At 38.1% G+C, this 12,505-nt stretch overlaps 1 protein-coding gene across 1 annotated transcript; it reads right to left on the bottom strand.

Annotated features, from left to right (window-relative positions):
- Positions 1 to 2,721: 2,721 nt before the first annotated feature.
- Positions 2,722 to 11,100, bottom strand: pnpla2 (patatin-like phospholipase domain containing 2). Its single transcript, XM_067589943.1, has 9 exons — positions 10,557 to 11,100; positions 9,460 to 9,692; positions 8,692 to 8,757; positions 7,631 to 7,840; positions 7,425 to 7,485; positions 6,840 to 7,046; positions 5,636 to 5,768; positions 5,242 to 5,364; positions 2,722 to 4,177 (listed from the first exon to the last, which is right to left on the bottom strand). The coding sequence occupies exons 1-9, from the start codon at positions 10,741 to 10,743 to the stop codon at positions 3,859 to 3,861; spliced, it is 1,539 nt and encodes a 512-aa protein (XP_067446044.1). The 5' UTR covers positions 10,744 to 11,100; the 3' UTR covers positions 2,722 to 3,858.
- Positions 11,101 to 12,505: the final 1,405 nt, after the last annotated feature.

The following is a 12,505-nucleotide window of genomic DNA, read 5'->3' as shown; positions in this document are numbered from 1 at the left end:
ACGAGTTCATCGGAAATTCCTGATTCAAAGACAGGGAGTCACGGCTAGGTTTACAGGACGGATTCACAATTGCTGTAATCATTCCTCCTGTTCATACTAGTCATTAGACAATCCCTTCATAATGTACTTACAATGTAAGTGATGGGAGCCAAAATCCACAAGCCTCCTGTGCCTCCTGTTTATCTGAAGCTAATATAAAGTTTCAGCCGTCCAAATTAGTCAAATCAAGTAGATATCTTTCAATATTACAGTCTTTTTAGTGCCAAGGTCCCTCTTTTTGTTACTATACTTCCACCGCAACTCAACGGGGAAACAAAAAGAGGGAATTTAATGCTAAAAAGACTGTAAATGTGGCAGATATCCACTCGATATGACTAACTCAAACTGCTGAAGCCTCATAAGCTTCAGATAAACTTTTAAATGGATTTTTGCACAATATGACTGTGTGGACACACTGTGGATTTTGGCCCCCATCACTTGCCTTGAGAGCACATTGAGAAAGGACCTTTTAATTGCCAGTATGAACAGGAGGAATGATTACAATGAGGAAAACCACTTTCAATGTTCATATGGGCACCTGACTGTTGTTTTAAGACAGACTGGAAAAACTGTGAACCTACCTTTAAGTTTTTCTTTTTTCTTTTGCAACAGCCAACAAAAGCGTCACTTTCTCGTAAACGGTACTCTTAATAGTAAGAAACCAGACCATGATTAATTGAGGGGGCACTCTACTGATTTTATACATGAAGTTCAGTTTACTTGTTACTTAAGAGTATGACTCAGCCTGTGTCTTTTGTGACTCAGGAGGGAGCTTTCCAAAGTTTGAAAAAAATAATCCAGATGATGTCATAGTGCCTGGGCACTATCTTTGTCTCTCTCTCTATCTCTTGGCCTGTCTCAGTGTCTGGGCTTGCAACTTCAAACTGATGTAAAGACAAATAACCCAAAATTTTTGTTTATTTAACAAATAAATCTTTTTTTTCCTGAATACTTTGTGGTATATTTCATTTTAATATATAATTTGAGTTGAAGATATACTAAAAGTCAGGCCGCTTTGCACATAAACACATATACATCGACTTGTCATTCATGATTTAGTTTGTAGGTGATGATTTAAAGCAAATTCTCCATTGACACCAATTCATTATCAACTTAGTCTTCCTGGGTGAGAGTAAGAATCATGTTAGCCTCACAAAATCCATGACAACTAAAAGAGTGAAATTAGACATCTTAATCTGTCTCAAATATAAATGGACTTATCTCCAGAATTGTCCAGAATGATATTTAAACTTCAAACAAGTTCATTTGTATTGGAAATTGATTCAAATAATAGTGGGAACTAAGGGTCATAGTTATTATTGATTAATCTGTTGAATCGTTTGCTCTATAAAATGGTAGAAAACATAAAAATGTCAGCATAATATGAATTCATATCTTTTACAATAAGCCTGCTACATACAGCCTCTGTGCCCTCTACCCAAGAAACCAGCTGGACAAAGTATAAATAAAATACTATTTGCCAAACAAAGTAATTACATTTTTTTCATAGCGTAGTCCCCATTTTCCCGACAGCACTTGAAGGCCTTACCGTAAATACCCAACGACACTGGGCAATGTCACACTTTGTAATCTAAAAAACTAGTTAAACAAATACTGTATATTTGTAACTAACTTGTATGAGGCCAGGGTTCGCTGAGCTTATCAAGGACAAAACAGCTTACACAAGACACCACAACTGACTGTGTGTGATGTGTTTTGTTCTGATTTGTGAGTAGGGTGATTGTAGCTGCTAAGGTGAATCCCAGGGTTGCCCTTCTAGTATCGACATTACGGTACGGTAAATCTTTTTTGTCATAATAACCCTTCTTGTTACCTTATTTATTTTGATTTATTAAGTTAATATAATTGTTTGTAAGTCCATAACTTCTATTAGCCAAGACAAGAACACTGACACGCAGTATGAGGGAGTGGAAAGAGGGACAAAAGTGCTTTAAATAGATTCTTAAAATATACACTGTTAACAGTATTTGTTTACAGATTTTGTAGACTATGCTGCCTCATCATATTTTTAATATGTAGTCAATCTCGGAGGCACGGTTTTTAATTTGTAAATGGGCTTAAAATGTAGGTCCACCTCTACAGTATGAATAGTTATAAAAGCTATGAATTACAAATATCAAGTGTTGAAATCTAAATATATGGTAAAACGTTAAATAGGTACAGAGATGAAACCACATATGTATTTCCAAAAATCTATTACTACAGTATATTCACAAAGCCAAAATAACTGGTAGCAATTATTAAAGAAGTTGCTGCTTTTATCATCAGTTTCTAGTTTTTCTGTGGAGAACTTTATGAAAAAAAAAGAAATTTAATTTAATTAGAATCTGTGGTGTATAATAGCAATTTATACCAGTAACCAGTAAGTTATAGTTACAGTAACTGGATCCCTTAATACATAAAAGAGCCACATTGTTTCTGTGTTTTACACTCTCGTCAGGAATCAGCAGTGAATATTTGTCATTTTGCTGGAAGCCACCCAAGAACCACTTCAGTCCCTGTACTGCTGTTTGGTTACTGCTACACACGTGTGTACTGTTCCCCTGAACACTTCATTGTAAGTCACAGCCTTTCTGGGTATTATAGAGATCACTGATCACTGATGTTTAACTGTTCTCTGAGAATTCGTATAAATGATGAAACACTCAATTTTATCTGCAGTTCATGTTAAACAAGACCAGTTTATTTCATGATCACATAAATATTATTCCCTGCAACATTTTTACAATGTTAAATTCACTTGGCAATTATTTAATTGAAGTTTAAGGCACAACTTTAGGCTCAATCACACGGTTAGAATTTCTTGTAGTACACAGTACAAGAGAAAATAAAGATCTTTAAAAGGTAGGTTATTAGCTACCAAAGAAAATGTCAAACAGTGACATTAAATAAGAAAGTGCTTTTCAGATTATAGTGATTCTTTGATTAACCAGAAATCTATTTTTTTTATTTACTGTACATGCTTTAAACATTTTGTCATTATAACATTTTAATCACTATTCAACAAAGTTTTAAGCAGAATTTTAAGCAGAAAATAAATCCTAGAATAGATTTAAAATTCAGTGTAAGTAAATCAACATGATAGAAACTTTGATTGGGAAAACAGAGCAAAGCAGTTTTGTATTTTTCATATAAATAATTGTGAAGACATAAGACATTCACATTCTATAAACATAAAGACAGTGTATTTTTTTTCATAATACTGCATTGACACTTGCATCAAATAAATGGAGTAACTACCTGCAATAGGCAGAGTGGTGAATCCACTGCTTTCCCGTCTCTAGTCCTTCACTACCCGTGTAGCAGAAGTGACTTACGGAGCTCATAACCGGATGCAGCAGGAACACTCCGCTTAACTACTGGTCTGACTACATTCCACAAAAAACATAAACACTCATCTATTTAAACTATGCCACTTCAAGTGCGCATTTTTGTTTGTAACATCTTGTAATTCAAGTTTGTACATGACTGTTTAGGTGCATGTGCTGAGTTGAAGTCTTTTTCTGTAGACCTACAGACATATTATGTCTATTGCCTGATTATACTGTAGCTTAAGACTTATTTTAATGTCATGAATTAGTCAAAACATTTAATACACAGTAGGTGTACATATGTTAAAATCATTACCGTTTACAAACACTGTGGCCTGATTAGAAAACAAATATCTTCCTGACATCTTAAAGACATCTAGATGTCAGGGTGTAAACAGATTTGATTTGACTTCTTTAAAAAATGTTCCTGAATTTACATGAAGTACCTCTGACCCTCAGTGCTGCAGCAGAAACCTGCCAGCAGCTCTTAAAAATTACTGACGGCCTCTCCAGAGTCGGCAGCGGGTGGGATGTTAAGACACTCTATGTGCATTGTGAGGCCTTCGTCAGAGAGGATCGATGGAGGGCTCTTGTCTCGTGACACTGATGCAGTTTTGAAGGATCCTTGCATGTCCATGTTGATGCACAGCACTCCGGACATCAGCTGCTTCTTGTACTGCTCCAGACGCATGAAGACATCCAGGACTGAAGTACTGCCCCCATTTACCCAGGTGGGAAACAGGCCGGTGGAGCCGAGCCGGGAAGGGAGGGACTGGTGGTGGTGCAGCTCCAGCTGACAGGAAAACCTAAAGTATTACAGGTACGCAGAGGTGTGACGGGGCAGCCAAATGTAACACTTATTTTAAATGAAGCAGGTTAAAACTCAGCCATGTTTGCATACTGTATGTGCATCCACAACCGACACCTATGTGTGAGGTTAATGTTTTTTATAAGAAAACCAAAGCTATTCATTTAAGGAGTCAGTATGCTTCAAACCAATTGCTTGTTGGATCATCAAACAGTCTGAAACTGCCTTTCCAACGCTGGGGTTTGGATGGTCTGTGTCCAACAATTTCGAGTGCATCACTATTAATGCCTTTTAGGAGAGACTGTCAAAAGTGTGCACCGTTATCTCCTTTTGTACAGGCCATCGCATCTCACCTCTCTCTATGACGGCAAGCTGTTTGTCTCACCTTCAAGTGTCATCGTTCAGACCAGGTCCATATGAACACTGACAGAGGTTTTGCTCGCTGTAATCACTCCTCCTGTATATTCTGGCCATTAAAACATCCCCTTCAAATGAGCTTACAATGTAAGTGATGGGGGACAAAATCATAAAACATATTTAAAAGTTTATCCGAAGCTAATATGAGGCCTCAGCAGTCTCAGTTAGTACCTTTCAGTCACTAAAAAGACTGTAACATTGAAAGATGGCCACTTGATTTGACTAATTTGGACTGAAGCTTCATATTAGCTTCAGATAAACTTTTAAATACATTTTCCACAGATGAAGGTCCAAGGATTTTTTTCCCCTGTCATTGTAAGTGCATTAGGAAGAGATCTGTTAGTGGTCAGTATGAACAGGAGGAATGATTATGGCACGAAAAACCTATTTCACTGTTCATTTGGGCACCTGACTATTGTTTCAAGACAGACTTGAGGTGACGGTTTAGTGTCTGGATTATGACCACATGCTGTCTGTAATTCTCTGATGTTTGAATACAAATACCTCAGTCTGCCTCATCAGCAATAGTAGCGAGATCAAATTATGCAGCAAACAGACCGGACATGTAATGTATTCTGGTATGACTAAATGTTACGAGGTGCCTTGAGCAGATGTATGTGTATGTGTAACTGCACAGTCACATACCTGGCAGATACATGCTGGGAGATGCTTTTGGAGGCCTGGCGTAGAACGTGCTGTAGTATTTTCAATGTCTGCTCTCGCATCCACCCCACATCTTCCTGCACGTCTGGCAGCCACTCCAAAAGTCTACATATGAGACAATTATTAGTAAACAGACATTGTAGATGTGTTTAGTTATAGTGATATGTTGCTGGTTCAGTAATGTCTGCTGTATCATAACTGTTACAGGATGGTGAGCTCCACTAATCAATAAAATCATTTAAAAAAAATTTTTTTAAAGCAGAACAATGACTTGCTTTACTTAACTACACAAAGACCTGAGCTGATATGCTGCTATTTCTGAGTGCATATAAAATAAGGAGGTAATAGGACCAGATATGAATAAGTCCTACACTACCTGAGAGTCAAGGACATAGCAGACTCCAGAGGGAAAGTGTAGGGGAGCATCATGGCTGAGGCCATCCTGACAGGAAGCAGGTTGCTAAGCGACTGCGCCAGGCTCCTCCTCTCCTTGCAGGCCTCAACTAGAGCTGCAGAGGGAGGCAAAGAGAGAGGACCACAGTGATTACCCGAAACTAGACACAGAATTAAGCTGCTTTATGCAACACTATTCATGATTACAGTCTTTCTTGTAAGCGAATACAGTATTTCTCTCTCTTTCTCTCCCACTAATACATAGGAAGTGGATCCAAACCTACACACAATAGGAATGAAAGTCCTGTTTCTATACTCACTCATTTGTATGCATTACTTTAAAGAAGCATACTTTACATTATATAACTAACTGCATCTCATGGTGTTTTGAATTCTTAATATATTTGTCCTGCCATCCAGGCAGCCATTGGTTGTGGTTTGGTATGAAAATCAGCTTGGAGAAATGTGTTAGTGTGTGTAGATTAATCTTATTCATCCAGGTAGTATAATGTGAAATTTAAATTAATACAAAACATTATTGACCAGACTCTTGCATTTAGTAGACTCAACTCTTTTTCAGAAATTAAGATGTTAAACATGTTTCATTATTCATTTAAAAGGAATCTTACTGTAGGTTCAACCCAACATTGCTTGAGTTAAAGGTACACTATGGAATTTTTTTCTTATATGCCCAAAGTTTGTCTTTATGTGGAGAGGTGTTGTCAAAAGCTTCTGTGACCCCAGACTCATTGAACAGCCTGTAAGCCTCGACCCTCTAATCCTCAATCAGAGGAGGCCAAATTTAGAGATGGAAGCTCATGGCTGTCAATCAATACATGAATGTAGTCCCGGCCTACAGGTGAAGGGCTGGGTGGAGCGCAGTGGAGCAGAGAGGGGAGGGAGGAGTGGAATGGTTTATTTTTGGGTCTCATGCTAGTGCTAGCGTGACGTCCAGAGCTTGCATAATGTAGCTTTAAGCAATCCATCACATTAAATATCATGTCTGTAAATACTGTTGCTAATAATATCATCTTCGCATTGTAATGCAGTGCCAACTTTTCAAAACAATCTGCCCTTTTAACCGCATTACTTTGCAAACATGAAAAATGTGAAAGAGCAGATATGATGTTCACTGTCAAAATGTAGAGTAAAGATATAGAGCAAAGTTAATTCTTCAGTGATTTTACCTTGGTGCAGGATGGGTGGAAGGTGGTCGATGATGTGGTGCTCCAGTTCTTCAATAGCGGAATGAACCACCATTGCGCTCTCTTCCACATTTAGCTTTTCCTCCTCCTCATCGCTGTCGTCATCATCATCCTCATCATAATCCTCATTTTCTTCTGCATTAGCTAGCAGAGGTCTGTCTCTGGCAGGTCCGTTGAAATTAAGCAACCCTGAATACAAAAGGAAACACGAAAGCAATGTTTTTTTGAGGTTATTTCTTATATTTATTGACATGCTTGTAAAAGTTGATTTTGTAATACCAAGTTGATTATGTGCTTCTGAGTTGCTATAAAGTAAATAAACAAATCAACATGAGTAGCTAATAGGCAGCAACACAAGCCTCGTCACAGGCAAAAGCTATCTATTGATTTGGTGACATGTGGTCGCAGGAAGCACAAGTTCTGATAGCGTATCAGGATGATAAACTGTGTGTACTAATGTGTCCTGCCAAGTGGACAAAAGATCAATTATGCTTGTTAGGACCAGGTTTCTTTTTTAAACACAGGTTCAGAGAAGGTCATAAAAGAACATAAACTACCAACTCTTACCATTTTTCTTCAAAAAGTGCAGAGCATCTTTATACCCCTGCTTACACATGGTCTTCATAACCTGCAACGCAAAACAAACATTCATCTTTCATGAGTCAAACAAGTCCACTGAGTTCACTCCAGTTCATCTGAGCCAATCAATTCATGTGTAGATTTGTGTTTGTGTGTGTATATGGAGCTAAGTAGAGTGTAATCAAGTGACCTACCATCGGGTCTGGAGGGAAAAGTGCCCTGGAGACTCTGTAGAGGTTGGGGAGAGTGAACTGAATGCTCGTGTTGGTGAAGCGCAGCTCGTGTATGTTGGTTGAAGTGTCACGGGGGCAGATGTCGCTCTCTCCGGAGAATGGAGACACGGTGATGGTGTTTTTCAGCTCATACTGAGGCAGGTTGTCTGAGATTCCTCCATCAACATATCGCTGAATGATAAAAAGATAATATTTTTTATATATAGCGTCTGAATAAACAGAAATAGATCACTAAATGCAGAATATCTGCTATTTTGCTGTTAATCCTTTGAGGGAATTGAAGGATATAAGGCCAATCTGATAATAGTGACATCATCTCTGTGAATTGATAATGTTTGTTTTTATTGAACTTTTAAACTTAGAGCTGGGAGGCATGCAGTTTGTGTCAACAGATAAGACCAGAGTGACATCAGTTTTTTGAAAAGGAGCCACTGAGAATAGGACAGGACAGAACAACCTTAAAGCCTCTGCCAACATGGTCACATCTACCACTCTCATATTTTAGTCACAAGCCCTGCACACACACAAGCACATGTAAGCTATTAAAATCCAACACAAAGGCCACAGAGGGAGGGTGGGAGTGCTGGCATTGCTCAATGGTACTTCCCAGAAAACCTTTGCACTAGAGAGACATGTCCAGAGAAAAATACAAGTTTCCCCTTTAGTGTGAGATCTCAGACAAACACTAACTCCTGAGGAATTTATAATCACTTTGTTTCCACGCATGTGCCGTTCAACGAAAACACATTCTTTAGGAAAGGAGGGCTCTGATGGGGGCAAATGAAAAAAAAAGAAAAAAAAAAGGTGCCAAGAGAAACAACAATAAAATGCAATGAAAGGAAAAACAGTGCATTATTCAAGCAAAGCAGCAAGGTAGACTAGCCCTTACAGCTCTCCAAGAGTAATGCCCCTGTATGTGTAGTTCTTAATCATGAAGGTAGTTTATTTCCTCTTGATGCAAATAAGATATTGGCTACAGAAGGAAAGTGCATATGTGCTGAAAAATACTAGATATTACTCACCACTCCTTGCAGACTAGGAGGAATAAGGCCACAATACACTGGGATGTAGGCACTGCATAAACACGCCTGGTAAACAAAGAGAGAATATGAGAGATATCAGTTTTGGACAAATTGTTAAAGATGGTATTAGACAAAATTACAATGATGGGAAAAAACAAAAAAAAAAACAAAAAAAAACATTAAAGTTGGATGACCTACAGTAGTGATATTATATTGGAATTACAGTGTAAAACTATATGTTAATATTAATTGCAGTGTCATGATACAATTTAAATGCTGTTACTTTCTGTTCTTAATGGAGATGTTAGTTACACTTAATGTTCTTACTACACTATTGTAGCTAATCAATAACAATCAAATCAATAACAATAACCAATCTAGTCTATAAAATGTCAGAAAATAGTGAAATTTAATGTTATAAATTCCCAGAGTCCAAAGTGGTATCTTCAAATGTTGTTTTTTTTTGTCTGATCAACAGTCCAAAACCAAAAGATATTCAGTTTACAATTAGAGAATGATTTAAGTTTTTAATTTAAAAATACCTGAATGATTAATTGATTATCAAAACATACATTTTCTGTCAATTGACAAATCTTTTCAGTTCTACTTATAGTATATCTACATTACTAATGATTTTGTCTTAAAATGTCCTTGTATGTAAATTGAATTTGAAAGCATCCTAAATATACTGTCACACTATCAGCGTTGAGCTATTAAATCACCAACTAACTCTACTGGAAAGGAAAATTTACTCAATAATATTCACACCTGCACCAGCTCCTCCTTGTTGTTAAACTGAGACACCAGGACATTTTCTCCATCGGTCACTCTGGTGAGAGAGATTCCTAACCGCCCGCTGGCCTGGAGGTGACAATCATCTGGCAGAGAGCGCAGCAACATGTGACGCACAATCTTCATCAGGTTAAAGGAAGGATGCATGGGTCCCAGGAACCGCTTTCTTGCCTCTTTGGCAACATCAATGATGTTTGCACCAGTCTCGCCTGTGAGTACAAGATGAAGAAGTCTGAGTCTCACAGGGGCAATGCTCTCTAATTAAAAGTACTCTTATTGTTGATGTAATTGTCATCTGGTTCATGCAATCATACCATCTACAATCTGTAATACAACCTTCAGTTAATAACATGTTTGATTAGGTATTATACTCAAGGAGGATATTTCATTTATGTTTGCTTAAAAAATCTTTTAGAGTGCTTTATTATGAGATAAAGATAGTTAACATTTAAAGATCACAACAGAATTTGAGAAGGCTTGACTTGTGGGGCATATTAACCTTGAGATGGTCAGAATGTCACATTGGTCCTTTGGCAGTGGTTGTATCTAACTACCAGTGGTGGAAAGTAACTAAGTATGTTTACCCAAAGTAATGTACTTAAGTCAAGAGGAACTTGAGTATTTTCATTGCATTCTACTTTATACTTCTACTCCACAACAATCCAGAGAGAAATATGATACTATCAGTTTAGAAATATGACACATTGCTAGATCAAACCACCCAACTGTGTATAAAGTAGTTATTAGTGCCACCTCCACCAGCTACAACTTTAAAGTAATAATCCAATACTACAAAAGCTACAATATACTGTATAATAGTTATAATACTGTGAAATTAGTAAATCTGCACAATGAGTGGCCAACTTTTACTATTGTACTTAAAGGATAAGTTCCTTATAATACTTTTTGTAATATTTTTGCAATGTGGTACTACTTCCTCCACCCTTGATAAATTTACACAGAGGTTATACTTGACATTTGAGTGTTGCCCAATACTTTAGTACTCTTTTCTGTAAAACTCCGAAGCTGCACAGCATCATTAATGCCCCTGTAAATACTACAATGATACATACCGAGACATACTCCAGTGACCAGGACAGTGGCGGTGAGAGCTCCAGCTGATGCCCCATACACATGTCTGGCGTTCAGCACCAGAAAGGGAGCCTGCTCCAGTAGACAGCTGGCGACACCGATGTGGTAGATCCCCAAGAAGCCACAACCTGCAAACGAGATGTTCCAAGGCGAGTCTAACGGAAACATACCGGAGACCGTCTTTCACTTTGTCAAATGGGTCTAAGGTCACTCACTAACGATGAGACTAAGTTCACTCACTGATATTAGCGGCTAAAAAAAAGACAAAAACAAAGACTTTCAGAGCTGGGCACCGTTAATTTTCCCTGCTGATAACTGTTTACATGCTATCTTGATGGTAACTTGAGCAGCTAACTATTTTTTTTAGCTTTATATCTAACTAACGATAGACGTCACTTTTTCCGTTGCAGTTACCGCCGCTACATTCATACGCGCCTATTTAAACACACAACAATTGACTTGTGCTGAAACTGAACCTGGTCTAATTAAATTCAGCCCCTCTTAAATAGCGGACGGGTACGCGGTGCACCACGGGGAGTTGTTGTTATTCTACATACCTGGAGGAGGGCGCAGTGATGAGCGGCGTGTCCAATCACAAGCTGCACCGCAAAGCGAACGAACCAATCACAATTGAAACGGTTGGTGATGTAACCAATCACAAGCCGCACCGCTGGAACACCCGTGAAGTCATTGAACGGGCACTCAAATATGTTTCCCCTCACGTTGCTATGCATTTTGTTCTGTTTTTTTCTAAAATTTAACTGCTTTGTTTTCCCTTTTTTTTTTTTTTTTTTTTTTTAAATTTTTGGTTAGGAGAAATATGTTCATGTCCTTAACAACTGACATAGGCTGTAACGAGGCTGTGATCGTTACATCCTCGTACTACTGTTATCAGTAGGATGTGCATTGATATCCGACTATGCAATATTGGCTAGATTAAGCTATTGTTTACAAATCGATTAAAGCAAACTCGTGATAGTGCGCACTAATGAGCCTGCTTATCTTTACTCTCTTCTGTTTATTTGTAGTCGAGGTAATTCTCAAAAAAGAGACTAATGAAAAACTTTCACTGTGTGAAAAGCCCTAATCACCAACATGTGTTTGAGGAACTTTGTTCAGGAGCAGAATTACAGTCAATAAAGGATGTACAAATCCTGCTTGCAACGTTTGGGTTACAAACAGTAGTAGAGTAGCCTGTTTCACAAGAAACATTATGAAATTACAAATCTGTTGCATCCGAAGCACATTCAACAATAACACTGAAATGTTTTTGTGGAACATTTCCTCAAAAAAGTATTCGCTGAATTTGGCTGCAAATAGTCACTTTGTGGGCACGAGACCAGGTTCTGTTTAGGACATGAGTCCTCAGAGAGGATATCCTGTTGTGAAAGCACTGTCAGCTTGGGTACATTGTCTTAAAAAAAGTATCCCCACTCTATCAAGTGTTTATTGGGTACTGACAGTCCTAGCAGGGTCAACCAGGCAAAGTGGGTAACTGCCCCATGACCCAGAGCAGGATCCAAATGTCCCAGGTTCACTGTGTGGCAATTGGTTTTGGTGATTTTATTTATTGCCTATTTTCTACGACAAACAGAAAACCTGTTGCCAGGTAACATTAGTTGAGCACAGGACTGTTTGGTCTCTGGGTGTCTGGGCAAATAATGAAGTAAGTTATGCATGTGTTTGCTGTCTGCTCTGTTCTTAACATGAATTAAAAGACAACTGTGTACATATTCGGTGCACAGAGGAGGTGGGTGGACGGTAGGGGTCGGAGGGTCAATAGGGGCCCACGCAAGGTTAATCTAGCCGTGCTGCTTCAATTGGTTTTCTTGCATCAAGAATAACAATAAAAATAGTTGAGGTTAATTACTAATAAACTTAAATAATTACAAACGTTAAATGTCATGTTAAAATTAACACATTTGTGTTA

Source organism: Thunnus thynnus, chromosome 5 (genome assembly GCF_963924715.1).
Source record: "Thunnus thynnus chromosome 5, fThuThy2.1, whole genome shotgun sequence".
Lineage (NCBI taxonomy): Eukaryota > Metazoa > Chordata > Actinopteri > Scombriformes > Scombridae > Thunnus > Thunnus thynnus.
The sequence above is the reverse complement of the archived record's forward strand: the minus strand, read 5'-3'. Positions and strand labels throughout refer to the sequence as shown.